Source organism: Oncorhynchus mykiss, chromosome 27, assembly GCF_013265735.2.
Source record: "Oncorhynchus mykiss isolate Arlee chromosome 27, USDA_OmykA_1.1, whole genome shotgun sequence".
NCBI classification, from domain to species: Eukaryota; Metazoa; Chordata; class Actinopteri; order Salmoniformes; family Salmonidae; genus Oncorhynchus; species Oncorhynchus mykiss.
The window spans coordinates 27,428,047-27,452,161 of record NC_048591.1 but is presented as its reverse complement, the minus strand read 5'-3'; the positions used below and the strand labels follow the sequence as shown (position 1 = coordinate 27,452,161).

General features: G+C 42.2%; 2 protein-coding genes across 8 annotated transcripts in view; both read left to right on the top strand.

Annotated features, from left to right (window-relative positions):
• Positions 1-3,945, top strand: part of LOC110507887 (CUE domain-containing protein 1) — a 51,835-nt gene extending 47,890 nt beyond the window's left edge. For all 7 annotated transcript variants that reach the window (XM_021588282.2, XM_021588276.2, XM_021588279.2 and 4 more), the window contains one exon: positions 277-3,945. In XM_021588282.2, coding sequence (XP_021443957.1) covers position 277 — 1 coding nt within the window. In that variant the 3' untranslated portion in view covers positions 278-3,945. The remainder of the gene's footprint in view (positions 1-276) is intronic.
• A 672-nt stretch (positions 3,946-4,617) lies between these two features.
• Positions 4,618-23,679, top strand: LOC110507886 (WD repeat and SOCS box-containing protein 1). The gene is made up of 9 exons (XM_021588275.2): positions 4,618-4,962; positions 5,870-6,038; positions 11,035-11,303; positions 16,770-16,901; positions 17,718-17,818; positions 20,654-20,826; positions 20,911-21,024; positions 22,076-22,183; positions 22,550-23,679. The coding sequence occupies exons 1-9, from the start codon at positions 4,923-4,925 to the stop codon at positions 22,710-22,712; spliced, it is 1,269 nt and encodes a 422-aa protein (XP_021443950.2). The 5' UTR covers positions 4,618-4,922; the 3' UTR covers positions 22,713-23,679.
• The last annotated feature ends 436 nt before the right edge of the window (positions 23,680-24,115 follow it).

Genomic DNA, 24,115 nt, shown 5'->3' with positions numbered 1-24,115 from the left:
TGGGTGGGACATAAGTTTTCATATTTTTGTATTTATTTTTTTCAGTCGTATAAATGTTCCACACAGCCTAGCCGACCGCTCGGAGGCATCCGCATGATCCTAAAGCACACCGTAGCATTGCTTTGTATCACATTCCAAGTTATAAAACTGGGGGGGACAAAAATGCCATTTCAGAATGTGCAAATTTCCCATTTGAAAGTTGGTTGAAATAAATCCTTTGTTTATAGATCAACTTTTGGCTGTAATCTGACAAACATGTCACCTCCTCCATTTCAGATCCTCCAAGGCTGTACCACATCAGTGTTTCCATGGTGACAGCAGAATGACCCATGGCTGGTGGCCAAGCAATACTTCGGCTCTTCCCTCCCCTAACACAGACCAGCTAATCCCAGGCCAAGAAGTGACATGGGACCACCCACTCGCCCAGGGGGAGAAGAAGCAAACTGCTAGCCACACACCACCTCTCCTTAACTCTGACTGTTCATAACCGCATTGGATTACCATTATAATCTCTGTATTATAACTCTTAGTTAATATATGATTTAATATGTAAAGGACAGATGCATTAGTCTTTTGACTGTTCTGTATTTTTTTTTAATATCCGCTCCCTTTAATCCCCATTGCAGAAGGCATGGCATCCTTGGTGAGGATGATCTTACCATATGGACTCATCTAGTGTTACCAGTCTAATCTATTTTATATGGCTGGGATAGGTCACTCCTGAGCCAAAGTGTGCACCTCTGAAATGTCCCATAATAAACCATGTTCACTCCCAGTAGCCATGTGTTGCTACGTCCATTTGGTCACAGTTTTAAACAGACAGTAACCAGTGATGACGTGTCACGTTTTTAAACATCTCAACTAGAATCACAGCTCAATCCAAGTTCAATCCCATTTTTCCTGAAAGTTCAGGAAACAGAAAAGACTTGTAAACAGAGACCCTAACATTACAGTCAACATTATAGTCGACCCCCCCCCCCCCCCTGTAAATCTAGAGTTTCCTCTGAGCAATTTGACACCCTTCTGCTGCACCCTATATAAAAGAGGCATTCCAACCTGTCAAAATAGTCACTTGTCCCTAGCAGGTCATATTTCATCCCATATTGTTATGTCAATGTGTAACTAAATGCCAAGCTTTCCCTTTAATCCAATTTCAGGAATTCTGACAATAAACATAAGCTTTCATGTGAACTAAAATATTCCTCAAGCTACACTGACTGCCATATCTCAGTATTCCCATGTATTTTTCAAAACAGCATTTATATCTTGTTGAGAGGAAGGAGGGGTGCATATTGCTGAATTCCAGTATTATTGAGTACACAATATAACTAGTTGAAAAATTTGATAAACATATATACCAGTCATCTGTGCACATTGATGATAAACATGTGTTTTGTTTTGTGGTGTATTGGGAAATGAACCACTTGTAATGGGAAGTGTTGGGTATGGAGAGAGAAGAGCAGGATATGGATGATGCCTCTGTGAGGACTGGCATTGTTCTTTATTAAAGATGCTGTTGGATGTATCAGTAGAAAAGAGAAGGCTGATGATGACCCAGTGCTGTGATATGAGCTTCAACAGACAGTCGAGGTAGATTTGAAATCAACCCTTTGAGCAACTAGCTGATTTGCAAGGCTTCACATTGATCTGTCAATTTCCCAACTATTGGAAATGATTACCAGCTTCAATCTTATTCTGAAGCCTTCTCCCCAAAGTGTGCTCTTTGCTCACAATCATTAAAAAGGGAGGGAATGACTGGTGTAGGAAACATATTTAAATGTTTTAAAATGTATTTGCAGGAGTGAGCAAGCCAAGTGCACTTTGGGGAGAAGGGTGGGGAATTGGAACACACAGCTCTTCCTTCTAAAATGGATTTACATGTAAATGGTTGATTTGCTACCTCTCAAATTATGACGTATCCACGATTGAAAATTAATATTTTTACGATTGAAATGTTAGATTGTTCAAATCACCCATTTACCATTTTTCCTTGATTCAGGATTGAGACATGTTTTAACCCTTCTCTGTCAGGGATGTTGATAGAAGATCTCATTGGTGATAGGTCATGTGTTGTACATAAGGAGAAATGTCTGTTTGGTGTACATACGGAGAAAATTCAAGTATTGATTGTGTGAAGGGAGGCTGAAACTGACCCTTTTGGTGTTCCTTTTGAAGTCTTGATGTTATGGATTGGGTTTGGAATTTTGCCCCTTAGACAATTTCTGTGTGTTGTCAATTTCTTGTTTGTTAGTTTTGCTCTCAGCATTTCTCATACAGGTCTTCACAAACTCTCAAAAATTGATGCCAATAAAAGGAGTTTATTGCCCTTGCCATAATGAAAATAATTTGCCAGATTGCCATAATGTCACCCAATCATTTGTACTGTTATTGAACAACAGATCACTCAGCTTACTCAAACTGCCACCAGACTATCCATTTACCTTCATTATTACTGTCATGCTATTCACACATTCATATCTATATAGGTGTTTTAAAATGGGCTTTTATAAAAAAAACATATAGCTTTTACTGTACCAGACTGTTTCAAATGTCACCCCATGATAGTGGAGTGCTTTCATTTATTTCCATAGAAGACATTCTAACTCATATCTGCAGCAACCGAGGGAGCATCAGTGACAAGAAGCAGGTTATGTTTGTTTACAATATCCTGTGACCTTTCACCCACTGACCAGTCAGCAGGTTTATGTCTGTTTATTCCAACATTGCATGATATTAGTTAGTCACCAAGTGCTTGCACTCCATTGGTCTTTTGCTTAGTTTTGATCTTTTCAAAAAAGCGAGAAATTAAATGTTTTGTATCTTCAGTTCCAGGCTTTTGACTGACATCTGTACATGAGTGCAGTTTTGTTATTGTACTGTCGAGGGCAACACTCGTCTGCATGGTTTTGTGATGTGATTTCAAAATGGATTGATGTTTGATGACTGCTCATAGAAACTTGTAGATACGTTATCGTCTCAGGGAAGTTTCCATCTTCTTTCTACTGTTCTTCCATTTCCAATTGGTCCGACTTGGTAAAAGCACAATTAAGAATCTAGGCCGGTAGTTTATTCCATCAGAAGCTTCAAATATGATTTTGGAGGCCAGACATGATTTCAAATGCTGGACCTGCATATAGGCCTAGTTGTTGTATGGAGAAGAGCATACTCAAAGTAATTTCTCACTCTAACGTTTTAACCTTTTCTGACCAATAGACATACAGCACCACAAATGCTTGGTCAGTGATTTTTGTTGTTGTTGAGATGTTGAGACGTACAGATTATTTTATTGTACTGTATGTGTGCCAGACAGTGATATGCTTCATGATGAATGTACATGAATATAGATGAGGCCAGTACTAGCAGACAACATGCTTGTTTACAATGCACTCATGAGCCTGCAATCTTCTATGGCTCATAACCCTATCATAAGAATGTATGCTATATTTACTTTGAATAACTACCACCACAGAGCTGAGGGTTTTCAGCCTCTTTTGTATTGAACTCGATGAGATCTGTGTGGTCTGTCCAGAAACAACCCCTATAGCCCCTAAACCATTTTTGTAGATCTGTTTCTGGATTGGGCTGTAACCAATCCTACCAGTCAATGTAGGTCAAACATATGAAAAGCGATGCTCATTATCAAAACTGAAACTGAAATACATTTAAAGAACTTCAAAATTTGTATGATTCAAAATGTGTTTGTTTGTGTCATATTTTGGAAGGACAAGGTCAGAAGCCAGTTTCTCCCCACAAAATATGTTTAAGGTTCTTTAGGTGATTGTTTTACTCAAAATTGATTTCCGGATCAGATCTTTCTTACACTTTAAGAAAGTTTCTTATAGCTATTGAAGTAATCAAGTTGTGTTGTACCCTGTCTGATGTGATTGTGTTACATTTGTAAAGATTTATTAACATCCCTTTTCATTAAAGTTGTTTCAAATCAAATCAAATTGTATTTGTCACATGCACCATGTAAGTATAGTTATTAAAGTGACTATGCATTTCTATAAATCCCTTACACAAGATTGTCACAACTGACTCGTGAAAATGACTGTTATTGCTCAACGCTCCTGGTGAGGCCTATCTTTTTGAAGAAAGAGAAAGACCTAGGACTTTTGTGTGCTAGATTTGAAGTGAAATGTTTCTAGCTAAGACAAAACACGTTGGGAATAGATACTATAATGCACCGGTTGCACACATCTTTCTTGTTACAGTCAGAAAGGAATATAGGTGCAGTATAAACTATCTTTGGTATTGTGACATTCATGTTTATGAATGGTAAAGGTCACGTGACCATTGACACAAATGTGTCATGTCGTGATGTGTCCCATCCCCCAATGTAAATTATGCAAAATTGACTTTGTTGTCCCCCTCCCCACAGCTTTAAGCTTCAACAGAAAACAATTGTTCTAGTTGGAAATATAATATGTGTGATATATACTATTTGCCGTTGCAAAAGAACTGTGCACAATAAGAGTGAAATACTGTATATCAATGGTGATAAATGAGAGGGAAAATTTGAAAACGCTTACAAATGAAGGGGCGGTGCCATTATATCACCTTGGTAACTGTGATGACGTTTAACGGAAACGTCCCAATCAGAGAGACCTCCCCTATAGAATGAAAAGATGCCATCTAGTCTACGCCTCAGCCATTGTATTTCGCCGTTCTCTCTATTCAGTGGTGTGCTGTAACTCAGTAATTTCGTCGATTTTAATAAACGCAGATTGTAGACATCCAGCTGAATTTATCAAAACCTAGTCTGCACACGGATTGCAAAGAAGATATTTACAAAAATAATAGATTTTTTGGGCTACCGCGATATTAAAATTAGCAGCTAGCTACCTTTTTGGTTTACTTCCCCAAAAAACCTTTGTTATTAAACCAATAGGCATTTCTCCACGGATCCGGTTTCTATTTAGATGGCAAGCTTCCCAGATTCTGTAAATGAAAATGAAATAGGTAAGTTGAGATTCTTTTCACTATCTTGCTCTGTTGTGTTTGAGGGGGGGGTTGACTGTTTGAATATTCAGCTAGCTAGTTAATATGTATTAGCTAGCTACTATTTTACACCTTTTATCTGTCGATGGCGCCATAAGTTGTCTTACTTTATGTATTTTATAGGTCAAGTCGTTTCTTCCATAACCTATATAATTTTAACCAGAGACTCGCACACTAACCGCCTGTCCCATATTCACCATGCCCCCACCGATTATGCTCGGTGGCCCCACACCAAAGACGGTATGGTAGAAACTTTGTGGCCACCCACAGCGCGAGCAGTCGGCACACTTTGTTTTCCATGTCCTTCTGTGGTGGTGATAACTACGTTTCTTCAGTATGACTCATTCCTCACTAGTCGGGGGAACGCACTGATATCTTACGCACGCTAGATGATTTATACAACGGGTGTTTTGATGCAACACTGTTGCGTAAAAACCCGTGATATATATGTGTTGTCTCATTTACTTGGCCAACCATATGGTTACGGTACCCAGTTAAAATGCGTTTCTTGGACTAATAATATGTTGTGTATTATAGCCAACTTCATTCTCATTCGTTTACATTTCTAATGACGTCAAATAAGTCTTGACTCTCAATCTCTCGGTAAAAATAATTTTAAGCATCTGTTCTGACATTGAACATTCATATCCAGCTACACCAGAGGTCAGCTGAGCCTGGTGGAACCAGCCTGATCCGTGTTCATTTTATTTCACTATGAAGTGAAATCGATTGATGAATGCAGCGACCAGGCTTGTGTAATAGAATGATAAATGCAGCATTCAGGCTGGTTCCAACAGGCCATTATGGTCAGTTGGGCTTGAAGCATCTTTTCTACACTGTCATTCAGATGTTGCTCTTCTGTTTCAAGGTAAGGCTAAGTTCATCGGTGAACTCTTAGTGCCTGTTGCTCCCTTTGACCAGAAGTCTGGGCGAGAGACCTGGACTGTAGCCTTTGCACCTGATGGTTCTTACTTCGCTTGGTCTCAAGGGCATCGCATCGTGAGGCTCGTTCCCTGGTCAAAATGCCTGAAGAATTTGTAAGTACCTGTACTAGGTCTATCCACATAAAACAAATGGTTAGGCCCTTTTTTAAAGGTCTGTTTACATTTTGAGGGAGGCCTTTCGAGGCAACAATTCCTTTGAGTTTTGAAATTCAACCATGATGTTTCTGAATATCCTGTGCAATGAATGCACTGATTGATGTGGAGTCCTATTTGGCAGAGAGGGCAGGGGAGCAAGAGAGATGGTGAATGTTGCTGGTGCCCACTGGGTATTGGTTTGGCGGCTGCCTTGCCGGTTACATTATCTGGTGGTTTTAAGGCCCTTTCAGCGCTCCTCCACTCCACAGGTCACACTGATACATCTCACCTTACTGCACACGTACCAAGGTCACTGCTGGGTGAAACAGGGTTTGGGAAAGTCCCATTGTAGCCCAAACAATCGTGTTCATGCCCTTCAACAGACTGGTCCTTTATTGAGATTTCTCTTCAGAGTTACATATTTTTAGTTATTGTTGTTTCCTGTCTCCTAGTGCTTATTACAATATGTACTTTTGTTTTGCTTGAATATCTTAACGTTCTGTACTAGAGTCTACTTTTCTTTTTTTTTGAGCAACAGCTGATTGTTGATCACGTAGAGTGGACTTTCATTAATGGGGAGTTTTGGGTAAACCAAGTTAGAGGAAAGAACACTGCTTCTTGTTATTCAGGAGTGGAAATATACTCAAGGGCCTTGCGTTTATCATTTTGGCCCGGTACAAAAGCTGCTTTAAAATGCAGTCAAACTTGTACAACGGCGGTCTTGTCTTTGGCAAGAGAAAGCAAAACATAGCAGCTTGGGGTTTATTACTATGTCCTTATGTTGTAAAATAATGTACGGTTTCCTGCCATGAAGTCAACTTCTACATTTCTGCCTGTAAACCCTTCTGTAAACAATGACACATCAAATCAATACTAAAACAATGTTGAGGGCTGTAAATGCACTTTGACATTATTTCATGGCTACATCCTATTTGAGTCATAGGCCTCGGTAGCCTTGCTGACGTGGCTCACATGGTCAGAGATGTAGCGCTGACATACTGGTGTGGAGAGGATGCTGTTGCGAATGCATTATTTGCGCAGAGTTGTGCTTAATTCTTGTTGAATTTTGATTGGTTCTGACTTTTTGTTTGGGGGTTGATACCTCACATTGTTTGGGCTTGAACATCTAACAGTTGTATTAGAAGGGGGTGGATGCTCAGGGACTGTAGGTGGCTGTCCGTGTGGGTGTTTGAGTGAGAAAGACAGGAGAACAAATCATTTAAAAAGCACAGCCCCCGTTATTGACGCATCGTGCTGACAACATCATCATAGCTTTTACAGACACTGAAGTCGGGAGGACTTTGAGTTAGGTGTCAGCCAGACTAAATCATAGGTGCATCCAATCTGATTTCTAATATCCACAACATTCTATAACACCACATAACTTGAAATTCATTCTAGATTCTGATAGTCAAAATTGTTGTTTACAGTTCTAGTTGTTATTGGTCTCTTTCTAGAATATTCTAGTAGTTCATTATAAGTGCTATCTCCCACATGAGGAGGAAACCGAGGTCAGTGTGCTGTGGAGTGTATTATCAGTTGCCTTTCTGCAGAGCTGGCTCTTTTTCCACACAATAATGTCATGCGATGCCCCCAGAGCCTTTCAGCTTGTAGACATGTTGTACACTGTTTTGTCTTACCTATTGGGTGTTGTTGTGTAAACCAGGCCAGAATGGTTTAGGCAAGTCCTGTCTAATAGAGAGATATTGTTAGAAATTGAAAACTGGTCAAGGTGTGCAAGATGCAACATATAAGGCCAACAACTTCTAGATTTAAAGGTTTAATAGACAAAGATATGCATATGAGAGAAACTGTGTCTCTCTCTGGGCTTTCTTCAGGGGCTGCCTGTCTATAATTGACAAAACAATACAAATATAACTTAGTCATTACACGATCACAGTACCTGCGTTGTCAATAAAAACGATGTAACAACTGAATCTTTATTAACAAATAACAGTCTTTCATTCTATTGATATACCTGCATATAATATTTTAGCAAATAATAAAAAAGTTACCTTGTTCACGTAGGTATTTAGAACCTTTGCTATGAGACTCAAAATCGAGCTCAGGTGAATCCTGTTTCCATTGATCATGCTTGAGATGTTTCTACAACTTGATTGGTCGAAGGAATTGTCTGTAGAGCTCCGAGACAGGATTATGTCGAGGCACAGATCTGGGGAAGGGTACCCAAACATTTCTGCATCATTGAAGGTCCCCAAAAACACAGTGGCCTCCATCATTCTTAAATGGAACGAGTTTGGAACCACCAAGTCTCTTCCTAGAGCTGGCTGCCCGGCCAAACTAAGCAAACAGGTGAGAAGGGCCTTTTTCAGGGAGGTGACCAAGAACCAGATGGCCACTGACAGAGCTCCAGAGTTCCTCTGCGGAGATGGGAGAACCTTCCAGAAGGACAACCGTCACTGCAGCACTCGACCAATTGGGCCTTTATGGTAGAGTGGCTAGACAGACAGCCACTCCTCATTAAACTCGTTGGCCTGAATGCCAAGCATCACCTCTGGAGGAAACCTGTCACCATGGTGGCAGTATGGTATCATGCTGCGGGGTTGTTTTTCAGCGGCAGGGACTGTGTGATGAGTCAGGATCGAGGGAAAGGATGATCCGTGATGAAAAACCTGCTCGGGACCTCCGACTGTTCACCTTCCAACAGGACAACGACCCTAAGCACACAGCCAAGACAACGCAGGAGTGGCTTTGGGACAAGTCTGAATGTCCACGAGTGGCCCAGCCAGAGCTCGGATTTGAACTTGATGAAACATCTCTGGGGAGACTTGAAAATAGCTGTGCAGCGACGCTCCCCATCCAACCTGACCGAGCTTGAGAGGGTCTGCAGAGAAGATTGGGAGAAACTCCCCAAATACAGGTGTGCCAAGCTTGTATCATCCAGGAAGAGTTGAGGCTGTAATCGCTGCCAAAGGTGCTTCAACAAAGTCCTGCTCAGTCTGAATACTTATGCAAATGTTATTTCCATTTGTAACATTTTTTATATCCTGTTTGTGCTTTGTAATTATAGGGTATTGTGTGTAGATTGAGGGGGGGACTATATAATCAAATCAATATACACTGCTCAAAACACATCCTAGATCTGAATGAATGAAATATTCTTATTAAATACACTGCTCAAAAAAGTAAAGGGAACACTTAAACAACACAATGTAACTCCAAGTGAATCACACTTCTGTGAAATCAAACTGTCCACTTAGGAAGCAACACTGATTGACAATACATTTCACATGCTGTTGTGCAAATGGATAGACAACAGGTGAAAATTATAGGCAATTAGCAAGACAACCCCAATAAAGGAGTGGTTCTGCAGGTGGTGACTACAGACCACTTCTCATTTCCTATGCTTCCTGGCTGGTGTTTTGGTCACTTTTGAATGCTGGCGGTGCTTTCACTCTAGTGGTAGCATGAGACGGAGTCTACAACACACACAAGTGGCTCAGGTAGTGCAGCTCATCCAGGATGGCACATCAATGCGAGCTGTGGCAAGAAGGTTTGCTGTGTCTGTCAGCGTAGTGTCCAGAGCATGGAGGCGCTACTAGGAGACAGGCCAGTACATCAGGAGACGTGGAGGAGGCCGTAGGAGGGCAACAACCCAGCAGCAGGACCGCTACATCCGCCTTTGTGCAAGGAGGCGCAGGAGGAGCACTGCCAGAGCCCTGCAATATGACCTCCAGCAGGCCACAAATGTGCATGTGTCTGCTCACAGTCAGAAACAGACTCCATGAGGGTGGTATGAGAGCCCGACGTCCACAGGTGGGGGTTGTGCTTACAGCCCAACACCGTGCAGGACGTTTGGCATTTGCCAGAGAACACCAAGATTGGCAAATTCGCCACTGGCGCCCTGTGCTCTTCACAGATGAAAGCAGGTTCACACTGAGCACTGTGGTCCCCACCTGCAGAACCACTCCTTTATTGGGGGTGTCTTGCTGATTGCCTATAATTTCCACCTGTTGTCTTTTCCATTTGCACAACAGCATGTGCAATTTATTGTCAATCAGTGTTGCTTCCTAAGTGGACAGTTTGATTTCACAGAAGTGTGATTGACTTGGAGTTACATTGTGTTGTTTAAGTGTTCCCTTTATTTTTTTGAGCAGTGTATAATATATTGATATCTATTTTAGAATAAGGCTTTAACTTAACAGGGTGGAAAAAGTCAAGGTGTCTGAATACTTCCCGAATGCGCTGTATCCTGTCTTCAACCTAGACTGCAGTATGCATAGTTCAGCCCATTGCGCAAATAGGCCTATGGCAAGTATTTATTTAATTCAATTATTCTGCGTACCGGCAAGCATTCCTCCAGACCGGCACCGGTCCACGGACCAGGGTTTGAGAAAGGCTGCTCTAAGAAGTCAGCAGCAAATCTCTCTCCCACCAGGGCAGACCTAAATACTCATCTGTTCATTGTCTCATCCTGCCCTGGGTCACAACATTATATCAAGGCTGAGACCTAGTGGTTCAATAGACTATACATTTGACACCAATGGCTGATTATGGCTCAAGGGCCGGGATATCAGTTACTAAGACCTGCTTTATGGTGAGCTCTGCACTTTGAGAGGATACCTGGAGGCCAAATTCCAATTGGGAATAATCATCATCATAATATCGTTCTTAACAATATGACAACTTATGGAACATGTTAGCCAACCGTCTCACCACTTAGACTGCATGTATCACTCAGTGCTCTCCTCCTGAATGTGCATTGTTTTTTTAGCTGTTTGGCACCTAGATCAATTTAATTCAGGTTTGTTACATTAAAAATTAATGTGACAATCGCACTGTAGGCCTACCTGTAACTCCTCTTTCTCCCTCTCCTTTCCCTCCATTACCCTCATTTCCCTGTCTTCCATTTCTGTTCTCTTTCTTTCTCTGAACTCTCCATCTTGCTCCCCATCTTTCCACATTACCCCTCTCCTTCTATCCCCCTCTCCAGTGGTGGGGAAGGCTCCAACAGAGCAGGCACTCGCCGTTTGTCGCGGCAGAACAGCGAGGGTGGAACAGTGGTGCCAGTGGGCGAGCCCAGGGAGCACACCATCGACTGCGGTGACATTGTGTGGGGCCTGGCCTTCGGCTCGTCAGTGCCAGAGAAGCAGAGTCGCTGCGTCAACATCGAGTGGCACCGTTTCAAGTTCGGTCAGGACCAGCTGCTGCTTGCCACGGGCCTCAACAACGGACGCATCAAGATCTGGGATGTCTATACTGGTGAGAACCTGATTAAAACATAAACATCACAATCAGCTGTACTCTTCTGTTTTCACAGTGCATCATTTCTAGTTCCATGTACCAATGCAAGTTCTAGAATCAGCATGCCTGTTCTCAGTAGAGGAAGTTGAAGCCTCATAGGTGGATTTATCGGACCAACTTTCTCCACACAAATCCTGGACTATGTTTTCATTCCAGGAAGTCCACCTCGTCCTTTCTCGTCACTTTCTCACAGATCTTATATTTGAAAGCAGCACGGCCAAAATTGGGTGTGGCTGTTTGCACCTATGTGAAGGGGAGAGGACATATTATCTCTTGCCTGGAGCTCAACTGGTGCTAGCTCGCCAGTCGTGTCCTAAATGGAATTAAGGGTTTTATAATATCACTGGCTGTGCTGTGTTTCCCCTAGTATTCTTTACAGCAGCAGTGTTGGGGGAGTCGGGCACTCCTGTGATATTTTTTCCTGTAGAATGACTTAGGTCACTGCTGGTGACTTTTTAAAATGACATTGTACTCCAAAATGATTGAAAATTCAATTATGTTGTCAGGATCTGAAATAGAATTTCCCCTTCAAAAGCATTAGAACCTAGAACCTACAGTGGGGCAAAAAAGTATTTAGTTAGCCACCAATTGTGCAAGTTATAACATTAAAAAGATGAGAGGCCTGTAATTTTCATCATAGGTACACTTCAACTATGACAGACAAAATGAGAGAAAAAAATCCAGAAAATCACATTGTAGGATTTTTTTTATGAATTTATTTGCAAATTATGGTGGAAAAATAAGTATTTGGTCAATAACAAAAGTTTATCTCAATACTTTGTTATATACCCTTTGTTGGCAATGACAGAGGTCAAACGTTTTCTGTAAGTCTTCACAAGGTTTTCACACACTGTTGCTGATATTTTGGCCCATTCCTCCATGCAGATCTCCTCTAGAGCAGTGATGTTTTGGGGCTGTTGCTGGGCAACACGGACTTTCAACTCAATTAGTTTTTACCAAAAAGTTATATTTTGGTTTCATCTGACCATATGACATTCTCCCAATCTTCTTCTGGATCATCCAAATGCTCTCTAGCAAACTTCAGACGAGCCTGGACATGTACTGGCTTAAGCAGGGGGACATGTCTGGCACTGCAGGATTTGAGTCCCTGGCGGCGTAGTGTGTTACTGATGGTAGGCTTTGTTACTTTGGTCCCAGCTCTCTGCAGGTCATTCACTAGGTCCTCCCGTGTGGTTCTGGGATTTTTGCTCACCGTTCTTGTGATCATTTTGACCCCACGGGGTGAGATCTTGCGTGGAGCCCCAGATCGAGGGAGATTATCAGTGGTCTTGTATGTCTTCCATTTCCTAATAATTGCTCCCACAGTTGATTTCTTCAAACCAAGCTGCTTACCTTTTGCAGATTCAGTCTTCCCAGCCTGGTGCAGGTCTACAATTTAGTTTCTGGTGTCCTTTGACAGCTCTTTGGTCTTGGCCATGGTGGAGTTTGGAGTGTGACTGTTTGAGGTTGTGGACAGGTGTCTTTTATACTGATGACAAGTTCAAGCAGGTGCTATTAATACAGGTAACGAGTGGAGGACAGAGGAGCCTCTTAACCTTTCTGATCTCCCCATCCCGGATCCGGGATTGTGAATACAGACTCAAGCTCATTACCATAACGCAACGTTAACTATTCATGAAAATCGCAAATGAAATGAAATAAATATGCTAGCTCTCAAGCTTAGCCTTTTGTTAACAACACTGTCATCTCAGATTTTCAAAATATGCTTCTCAACCATTGCAAAACAAGCATTTGTGTAACAGTATTGATGGCTAACGTAGCATTTAGCATTAGCATTCAGCTGGCAACATTTACACAAAAAAACAGAAAAGCATTCAAATAAAATCATTTACCTTTGAAGAACTTCAGATGTTTTCAATGAGGAGACTCAGATAGCAAATGTTCAGTTTTTCCTGAAAGATTATTTGTTTAGGACAAATCGCTCCGTTTTCTGCGTCACGTTTAGCTATGAAAAAAACCCTGTATCCAGGATTGTGTAAATCTATCAGCAAGCTCATTAGCATAACACAACGTTAACTATTCATGAAAATCGCAAATGAAATGAAATAAATATGCCATCTCTCAAGCTTAGCCTTTTGTGAACAATACTGTCATCTCAGATTTTCAAAATATGCTTCTCAACCATAGGAAAACAATAATTTGTGTAAAAGTAGCTAGCTAGCGTTAGCATTTAGCGTTAGCATTTAGCGTTAGCATCCAGCACGCAACATTTCAACAAAAACATAAAAGCCTTCAAATAAAATCATTTACCTTTGAAGAACTTCTGATGTTTTCAATGAGGATACTCTCAGTTAGATAGCAGATGCTCAGTTTTTCCAAAAAGATTCTTTGTGTATTAGAAATAGCTCCGTTTTATACATCACATTTGGCTACCAAAAAAAAATCCGAAAATTCAGTCCTCAAAACGCGAACTTTTTTCCAAATTAACTCCATAATATCGACTGAAAACATGGCAAACGTTGTTTAGAATCAATCATCAAGGTGTTTTTCACATATCTCTTCATTGATACATCGTTCTTGGACACATGGTTTCTCCCCTATATCAAATGGAAAAGTACGAGCAGCTGGCAATTGCGCACCGAATTCCACGCAGGACACCAGGCGGACACTTGGAAAATGTAGTCTCTTATGGTCAATCTTCCAATGATATGCCTACAAATACGTCACAATGCTGCTAAGACCTTGGGCGAACGACAGAAAGTGTAGGCTCATTCGTTGCGCAATCACAGCCATATAAGGAGACAATGGAAAACAGAGCTTCAGAAATTCTGCTAATTCCTGGTTGATGCATCATCTTGGTTTCGCCTGTAGAATGAGTTCTGGGGCACTTACAGACAAAATCTTTGCAGATTCTGAAACTTCAGAGTGTTTTCTTTCCAAAACTGTCAAGAATATGCATAGTCGAGCATCTTTTCGTGACAAAATATCGCGCTTAAAACGGGAACGTTTTTTATCCAAAAATGAAATAGCGCCCCTAGAGATCTAACAGGTTAAAGAAGTTACAGGTCTTGCTTGTTTGTTGGTGACCAAATACTTATTTTCCACCATCATTTGCAAATAAATTCATTAAAAATCCTACAATGTGATTTTCTGGATTTTTTTTTTCTTCTCATTTTGACTGTAGTAGTTGAAGTGTACCTATGATGAAAATGACAGGCCCTTCATCTTTTTAAGTGGGAAAACTTGCACAATTGGTGGCTGACTAAATACTTTTTTGCCCCACTGTATTTGCGCAACTGAGCGGCGTAGTGGCTTTAAATAAATATTTCCCTAATTGGAATACCCCCAAAAGACTTTGAATGCATTAAATGCTATAAATATACTTTGTAACTTTTCACTCCGGGGTTTTTTCTTTATAAAAATTGGGCTTATTATTTAGAGGCCCCCTTCTTGGCCACAGATGTTTTTGATGTTTTTAAGGGCATTTCATGCAATTATACACATTTTGTCATGGGCAGGGAGGACATTTGATAAAGAAAAGGCTACTTTTCTGCATTTCTACACCCATTGAGCTGAGAAAAAAATTGCAGTTTTAAAGCTACTTTCCTGCAATTCTTCATGTTTTGCTCTGATTTATGTTGTGTTCTTATGCTATCTGAGTGACTCAAACATAAGTCAGTGGGGCTCCAATGCCATGATATGTATTTTTATTTGGGTGATTCTAGGTTCTCAAAGATGATATTATTTTGATCCATGATTTTTTTTTTCTCCATAATATCTGGAGTGGTCGGCAACGATTTAAATGAATATGGGGGAACCGCTGGGGATCATACGCATGATTGCTGTTACATCAACCCGTTGCACAGATGCAGGATTTTTGGTAATCTTTTAAGCAGCCTGTCATTAAAGAGAGTAGATGTAACCTTATCCCAGTAGGGTTACCTAAGCCTTCCTGATGCACACAGGGCTATAAAATGAGTTTTATTCTAATAGAACAGCCAAGAGAATGCTCATTGTTCTGTTCCAGATGGGAAACCAGGTTGCCATTGCCTTCTACCCATCACGTCATCTACACACCCACTTCTAGCTGGCATCCTGTTTTATGGTCTGTGTGTTGCAGACAGTCAGTGGGTTATATAACGTGTTGACGTTTGTTTTAGCCCTGCTGGTTGTTTGCTTGCGCCTCCTGTCCTGCTCCCAGGTTGTTTTTTTTACTGACAAACCTGATTGATGATGTTTGACCACGGACTCTCTCTTGCTGCTGCCAACACAGTGCTGACGTCCCAACCCTGCCAGGCTCCCTGCTCTCTTAGTTCTCTCTCTCACACACCTACATACAGGGCCCTTTAAACCTGCCTTTGAAAATGTATCTACCAGAAACACTGTATGTTAATGCCTACGTATGTACAAAGGACAAATAGAAATCCCCAGTCAAAGTATTTGGCCAACTTCTGTGTGGATAAATAGTAATCTCCACAGAGTATGACTTGATTGGTGGGAGGGTGTGTACTGGGATACAATGACAGCCAATGATTTACAGTTAACCGCTAGCTGTGTTGCAATTGGGTGGAGATGTAGTTGTCAGGGGTTGGTCCCAGAGCCATGTTGCCATTTTCTGCTGTGCTGATGAGCGTCTGTGTCTGGCCTACTGTGGTCTGGTGTGAGTCATGACTGTTAAAAATAAAAGATGGATAGATTATACTTTTTTTTTTTTTTTTAGGAATGTCCCAACTCACACCAGACAACAGTAGCCCAGGATTTAATAGTTTGTGTTTTCCCCACTATGGAGGACAGGAAACAAAGCCTAGAGACTATAGACAGTCAGGGGATAAAGTGAACTGGAGATCTTGATTGATGTCAGAATGTCACAATTAAAGGTTTTTCTTCGATTAAAAAAAAATTATATATATATATATATATCTCCAAACCCCACCACCCCTCCCCAATTGGAGTAAACTAATCAAAACAATTAGGGTGTTTATATTGTTGGCAGACTATTTGAGAATAACTACTGTAATTGAGTCCCATCCTCCCCTCAGTGTAACCAGTGTTGGGACTGCGTATCAGGAAGCAACAAATTGCCGGGATTAAGTCTGGATTACTTTGATTGCACTTATTCTATGTCAGTCTACCCAGAGGGTATCCCATGCCACTCTGACTGTCAACACCAGGCCCAGCCTTTGAAATAGAGCTCTCCAAGGCTCTACCTCATCAGATTGAGAGAAGAAAGCCCAGTTGGTGGATCTAGTAGTTACATGGAGATTTCATTTGTGACCGCCCTCTTTCTTTCCCCCTTTTAAATTCTGTCTTTTCTCTACTCAATCTCTATATATTTTTTTATATATATAAATTCTGTGCCTCTATATAAACTGACAGCACCCTCCTTACTTTGCACATGGGTGAGGAACCCACACTTATCTAATTTAGTTGTATTATTAACTCTGGGGTTGTTTGCCTTTACAGGAAAGCTGTTGCTCAATCTCATGGACCATACAGATATAGTGCGAGACCTGACTTTCGCCCCTGACGGCAGCCTCATGCTGGTATCGGCATCCAGAGACAAAACCCTGAGGGTCTGGGACCTGAAAGATGACGGTAAGAACAGAGTCTTGAGGAACAGCTTTTGATTTAGCTTGACTCAGTTTTATTATCTTGGAACTGAAACAGTTTTTCAGGGTTATTTACATAGCTTTGTACAGCTGTGCCAGCAAGCCACACTGATACATGCAAATGATGTTTTTGAGTGTTGAGCTAATACACATCCACAAACATTAAGCTAAAGAAGTAGGTAGCATGTGATGAGTTGCCTTTGTTCCAGTGGAATTTGCTACTGCTGCTGGCGGTTCCACCTTGAAAGGCCCCACACCCCCTGCATGCGTTCTAGGCTCACATGAACAGAGAATAATGACACATTTGGCCCAGGTCCAAGAGTAGGCTATTATTTTCTTCTGATATAGACTACATTTTCTTATGTTTCTTTACTTTTCTTTTTGTCTAAAATAATGGATTTATTGTGATGTAGGCTATATTACATGGATTTATTAGCCTTTTAAAAATGTAGATGTTCCAAAGGTCTGCATCAGTGGCTTGCTTGTAGGCCATGCATGGAAGCGAGAAGATTCTAAATGTGTGTTTTAATTAATGGTCAATTACCGCAAGACCGGCAGTTATTTGCTTGACATTCTCCATCTGACAGAATTTCATGACCACCACAGCCCTAGTTAAGCCCATTAATTTAAAAAAGCCAAATTATCCCTATAGAAAATCCTTTTGCAGAAAATCCTGTGAACTTTGGAAACATAACTCTGATTTTGTTACTGTTACTTCATCACAATAATTTCTTAAGCAAATAATTAGTGTGTATTTTTTCATAAAGTACATGTCATAACCAGCGGTGATTCTGTGTTGTAGGTAACATGGTGAAAGTGTTGCGGAGTCATCAGAACTGGGTCTATTGCAGCGCATTCTCACCAGACTCCTCAGTCCTCTGCTCTGTTGGAGCCGGTAAATCGGTATGTACACCTGTTCCCCTTTCTCTCCTTTTTGAGAACTGCTACTCTGTGTGCTATTGCTTGTGTCTAGTTATGCTCAATGACCTACCAATGAAACACTCCCACCTTCCCCCGTCCCATCAACTGAGTCTTGACCGTTATGCTTGGTGTCATAGTTCAACAACCCTGGCTGGAGTTCGGTTTGGCTTTGTTTTGAAGTGTTACCTATGTACCTATGTAGACTAAACAAATGATCACACATTTGTAGTAGTTCCAGTATTTATTCTCGATCTACAATCTAAACAGTTCACTTGATGTTTTAAAGTGGGGGATACAGATTGCTATGCTTTATTTAATGACCCAAATGCAGACCCAAATCATTCAAAGAAATGTTCTATCAAAAAAATTGGCTTCCCTTTTTGATACATTCTACATAAGGAGAAAATTAGATGGTTAAGTAGTGTTGTCCCCAAGATGGCTGCCCAGCCAGTGAGGGATCGGACCTCTATGGCCTCAGTCACAGATACACTTTGCAACAACCACATCAACATGCTAGTAGTTAGTTACTGTAGCCAGCTCCATCCTCCTTGTGCAGGGTGCAGCTAGATTGTTGTTAGGCTGTGTGTCCATAAGTGTCTTGCTTTCCCTGTCACAGGTGGCAGGTGTGTGAGTGTTTTTGAAGGGAGGGAGCGCCGCGCTGACATAAAGCAGCCGGTGCAGGCCGCTGGCTGGTGGCACCAGTGCCACTACTACTGCCGGGCTGGGACGCACTGTGCCCCTGCCCAGGGGGCAGTCTTGCACCTACCTGACCGCAAGGTCTCCCATACGTAGGTGCTGCTGTCTCCATGTTTGTCTACCTCCGCTGTTGCAGTACCTCCTTTTATATCCGTTATGAAACTTTGATTGTAAATGGCAGTAAAGTAAAACCTTTCCCACCCACACAGTCCCTTACCCCTCTCCTTCACCTCCTACTGCCCCTCTCTACCCCCCCCCCCCCTCACACACACACACACACACACACTTAAATAGAAACCCTACCTATTATAGCACACCTTAACTGACATTTTGTTAGGTTTGTAGTGTTTTGCCAGTCTCGCCGCCTGCCCACAGTCTAACTTGTATGAATTACGTTGTTTATTTGTCTCTCCATAATGAGGCTCTTAGCATCAGTTATTGTAGTTTGATAGCCTTAGTTCTCCCTCGTCCTTCTGACTTCTCTCCTGTGGCCCACATTTCAGGGCCAGTCAGCACACCCGTCTGTGTTGTGGCCGCACCGCTCCGTTTGTAATGGAGTTAGTGTGCAGGGGTCAGGTCATTGTTGGCGTAAATGAGAATTGAAAGGACTCTTTGTGGCTCCGCAGACTGCCTTCATCCCCATAAATGTCCGCCTTTGTCCCAAAATTAACATGGACAATGTTGGAGTCAAAAAAAAACATGCTGTTAGTTATTGAATTCCCTGTTGCCTCATAATTGGCCAAAGGGCAGTATTTTCCTCTTTCGGCTCCCCCACGGATATGTCCCTATGTTTGATTAGCATTCACAAGTTTTTCTGTTAAAACCGAGGGAGAGAACCATAGTGGGAGAGGAAGAACAGTCTCTCATAGTGTGACTGAACTTACATACACTCGCCTTAGCACTGAACCAATCCTCATCCAAAATACATTCGAACTGTACTCTGAATTGCTTGAACAGAAATGTTTAAAAAGAACTGAGCCTCACTAAAAATATTACAGAATACAAAAGAGGCAACTGTAACTGTCTGCCATTTCGGAGCAGATTTTCCTCATCCAGTCACTGGCAACTGTGTCTTCTAAACTGTAGAGTGGTGCAGCTTGCCTAAAATGCAGGCAGTAGCCTCATGACTTGGATTCCTTTCATTTCACACTAACGCTAGAGGAGGGCGTAGGAGAATATGAACTGAAGTAGCCCCCAGAAACCATTGACTTGATTGTGGAATGGCATTCATCTACTTTAACGGACATGTTGCACCTTTGCTCAAGTGCAATGTTTGCAGAACTCCTTGTTATGTTTTGAATAGGCCTATACAATCTGGTTTTGGTTCTAAAAGTTACAAATAAATTCAACATCACTGTTAAAGCATCCTGTAGAATTTTAAATTGAATTAGATCTGTTCTGATGAATTGAAAGTTTTAACAAACGACAAGGCATGTTGCTCTTGAGCAGGCACTACATTTCGCTGGAGCAAAGGATCGTTCAAACCCATGTGGCTGACTGTTGAAAACTGTGTGCAGATGTTGCAAATATGTGTGTCCAAAGGCGTCAACCTTTTGGCCATCAAATGTTTTTTTTCTCTTGCAGTATGTCTCTTCGTAGGCTTCCACCGGAGGTGCGAGTCTTTTGTAATCACAGTGAACTAGAACTCTGAAAGGGGAAACCAGTGGAGTAACATTATGTTACCTAAAGTTTTATTTTCTCATTTTTCTGTAGACCTAAATGTTAGTATTAAGAAAACATTGTAATTAGATATCAATATGTTTAAATGCTAGCCCTAGGTCATAGAAATTACAATTTAAATGGAGCACAATTTTAGCAGCTATGTTAAGAAACCAGATGTGCAGTGACATGCATTTTGTAACATAACATGGAATTGCTGCTTGAGTAGCATGAGATTTATTTTGTGCATCGTTTGGTCTGTAGTTCAAGACATAAGCCATAAAATGACACTGAGCATACAATGATTTTTCTGTTTATTTCTTGCTTTATTTTTTCTTGGCTTCATTTAATTACTTGTAATATAGATTGTCTGTTTTTACATTTTATGCTAGTAGCTTTTAAATGCTTGTCCATGCATAGTGTTATTCCGTGGGCTCTAACATGGACCTCTTCCTTCTGTAGGTGTTCCTTTGGGATATGGATAAATATTCCCTGATCCGGAAGCTGGAGGGTCACCATAACGACGTGGTGTCCTGTGAGTTCTCTCCCGACGGAGCCTTGCTCGCCACCGCCTCCTACGACACCCGTGTCATCATCTGGGACCCTCACATGGGCACTGTGCTGCTTGAGCTAGCGTAAGTCAGACACACCAGGAACTAAGGCAAAGCAAAGACACGATGTTAAGGCCTTTTTATGTCAGTTTTTTTTCTCTCCTTCAGGCACCTCTTCCCCCCCCCCTCGCCCATCTTTGCTGGAGGGGCCAACGATCGCTGGGTACGCTCTGTAGCGTTCTGTCACGACGGGCGTCACATTGCCAGCATCACTGACGACCGGTAAAGAACAACACCTGAGGCCCGTGTCTGGCGCATCGGAAGGTTCCTAGAAAGAAAAGCTCAGCTTTAAAAATGGTTGAGATTCTTATGGCTAATGTCCACTTGTTCCTCTCTCTAAGGCGTTCTCTTCTACCTCAGGTGTAGAGCATGTGCTAGTGTACAGTATATTTGTGTTGACCATAGCTGCTTCACCACACCCTTTTGCACTGTCACACTTCAGTGTACATAGTAAACTGCATGCTCTCTGTCTCTGCTGATGAAAAAGTGTTTGCTGCAGTAGCAGAGCGCTGTGAAGCAGAGAGCGAGAGAGAGAGCGAGAGAGTCAAGTCTTAATGGGGTCTGAGTGAGAGCATATCTGTTGCAGCCAGGCAGGGCCCCCTTTGCGAATTGGTCACATGACCCTCACATGACAGCCATTAATCAACCGCTGATGCTTTTTCTCCTTAGCCCCGCCTTTCCCTTCATTGGTTAGGCTGCTAAGTGTTTACCATTGAGAAGGCAGTGCTAGAGGGAGAGGAGGAACGAGCCTGACAAAATGGCGGACACAATTTTTGTTGTTGCTCCCACGATGAGATTTTCAGATAGGATGAGGAGAAAACATTTGAATTTTCATTGAATAGCGAAAATAAATGGCTTCTTTGATTTAGAATTGACTTCACCCTTTTTTACTTTGAAAATAGAAAACCACTGAAGTGGAACAATCTGAATGAATCCTACAGTTCAGTGTTCACATGGTTGTCGTGTGTTTTTATGCTGTATTTCAGCCAGCTTGTTTAGGCCCTAGTGCAGTTCCCATGTGTTCTGTCTGACCAGCGCCCCTCTTTATTTTCTCCTCTCTCTCTCTCTCCCACACACCCGCTAACCCCTCCCCATACACACACCCGCTAACCCCTCCCCATACACACACCCGCTAATCCCCCCCCATACACACACCGCTAACCCCCCCTACACCCACTAACCCCCCCCCCCCATACACACACCCACCTGCTAACCCCTCCACCCCCCCATGCACACACCCACTAACTCGGTCTGTCCCTCCCTCTCTCCCCAGAATGGTGCGTTTCTGGACAATTGATGAGATGTCTCCCCAGGCCATCGCCCCCCTCACTAACGGCCTCTGCTGTGCGTTCTCTACTGACGGGAGTTTCCTAGCAGCTGGGTGAGGCACACACACTCCTACACACTTACCTACACTTCCCTGCCACACACACACCCATACCTCAGTCCGTTTACATACTGGTAGGGATTAATCCTGTTTGAATCGCACAAACCCCAGTCTTTAGGCAAGTGGCAGGTGATCAATCAAGACTTTATGTGCTGCCAAAAACAGGTCTTCCAGCTTTTTATTTGCATGCTGTAGGAAGGGCAGCGGCCCCTATATGTTGGTGGTTAAACCCAGGCACTGGGGTCTCTTACAACATTGCTTCAACCAGTTGTGTAAGGTAGACTACAGCTACCTAGTACCTACCTTTTCAGTGCTGTTGAGAGGGATAGATCGACTTGGAAATAACTCTCTCTCTCTCAGGTCTCGAGACGGCAGCGTGCATTTCTGGGCGTGCCCAAAGAGCATTGCCAGCCTGCAGCACCTGTGTCGCATGGCACTACGACGGGTCATGTCCACCCAGCAGGTGCAGACGCTGCCCATCCCGCCCAGCATACGCTCCTACCTGTCTTACCAAGATCTGTAGCCCTCCACATTCACCCTCACTGCCCAACACCGCATGCTGGAAACCAATGAATATTAACTTCCTAGAAAAAACACCCAGGAAAAATACCAAAAAAATAACCGAAGAGGAAAAACTTGACAAACTAACTGTTCTGTGACAAGACACATTTTTGGGTATTTATTTTTGTAGGTTTACTTCCGTGTGTGCGTGCCATGGCCCCCCCCAGGGAGCGTGGTTGAATGGTTAAGTTATTTCAGTGGCCTGTCTCTCAGCGTAAGATGGCCTTACCATATGTCACCTCTGGATAATTCTACATTATTCCTCCAATAGACTTTTTTGCTGCTGATAATTGGCCTGGTGGTGGTGGAATCGATATTGATGTGCTGTCTCTCAACCTTCTCCGACTTGGAAGCGGAGAAACCATGCAACTCCACTGACTTTACTGTAAGGACTACTAAGGTTGCAAAATTCTGGGGACTTTCAAGAAATTCCCTGGTTATCCCAAAATCCAGTTTGGCGGAACTCTGGAATCCGGAGGGAATAAGGAGGAAATCCAGAATCCTCCAACCAGGATTTTGCAACTCTACTAACGACTGAGTGAGAGGATAGAGGGTTCGTCCCAATGCTGTGCATTATTTTCAGTGCTTCAGAGACGGGCATGAAGGGTCGAGAAGTACAAGTGTGTGTGTGTGTGTGTGTAAGCCAGGGGAGTCAAACTCATTTTGCCACATGGGTCTTCGCCGAGGTCCGGAGGGCTGCAAGTACAATTAATTATATTTCCTCTGTCAGAATGTGTTAAAAGTCCTCTTTCCATCGCATTTGGAATTTTCGATTCTTCTTGACTGTCTAGCTTTCATTTCGATTGCCTTTTAGAAAGCTGGACAGAGTGAGGTTACACCGTTTTGATTTGGTTTTGGTAATTTCAATATCAATTGAGATTGTTTTCCATTTTAAAGCAAAAAAATAAATATAAAAGTTAATTTGAAAATGGTTTAAGTGAATGACTGTGCTAATAAGATTTGACCTTCTGCTGCAACGGGCTGCTGGATCCCTCCCTCAGTTTTCTGCTACCCTAGATCTCCTCAGGTCTTAACCCTTACTCCCTTGCTTGCCCAGGTGCTCAACGTGCTTTCCTTTCCACACATCCTGCCTCACTCACTCCCAGGAGGGCAAAGACTGCCTGTAGCCTACACTGTCTCATCTCCGTCTCAAAACAATAGCAACCCATGGTCTGACCTGTTTGGTTCTCATTTTTTACCTGGGGGGAAAAAAATCTGTATAGACAATTGATTGTGTGTACTGTGTACAGTGGCTTGTGAAAGTATTTGCCCCCTTGACATTTTTCCTATTTTGTTGCCTTACAACCTTGAATTAAAATGTGTTTTTGGGGGCTTTACATTTGATTTACACAACATGCCTACCAC

What these genes read in the sequence shown, in the direction of transcription:
- LOC110507886 (XM_021588275.2), top strand. Translation starts at nt 4,923, where the DNA reads ATGGCAAGCTTCCCAGATTCTGTAAATGAAAATGAAATAG. An exon ending in TGTAAATGAAAATGAAATAG is followed by an intron (nt 4,963 to 5,869) that starts GTAAGTTGAGAT and finishes TTCTGTTTCAAG; the next exon opens with GTAAGGCTAAGTTCATCGGT. An exon ending in CTGTTGGAGCCGGTAAATCG is followed by an intron (nt 17,819 to 20,653) that starts GTATGTACACCT and finishes TTCCTTCTGTAG; the next exon opens with GTGTTCCTTTGGGATATGGA.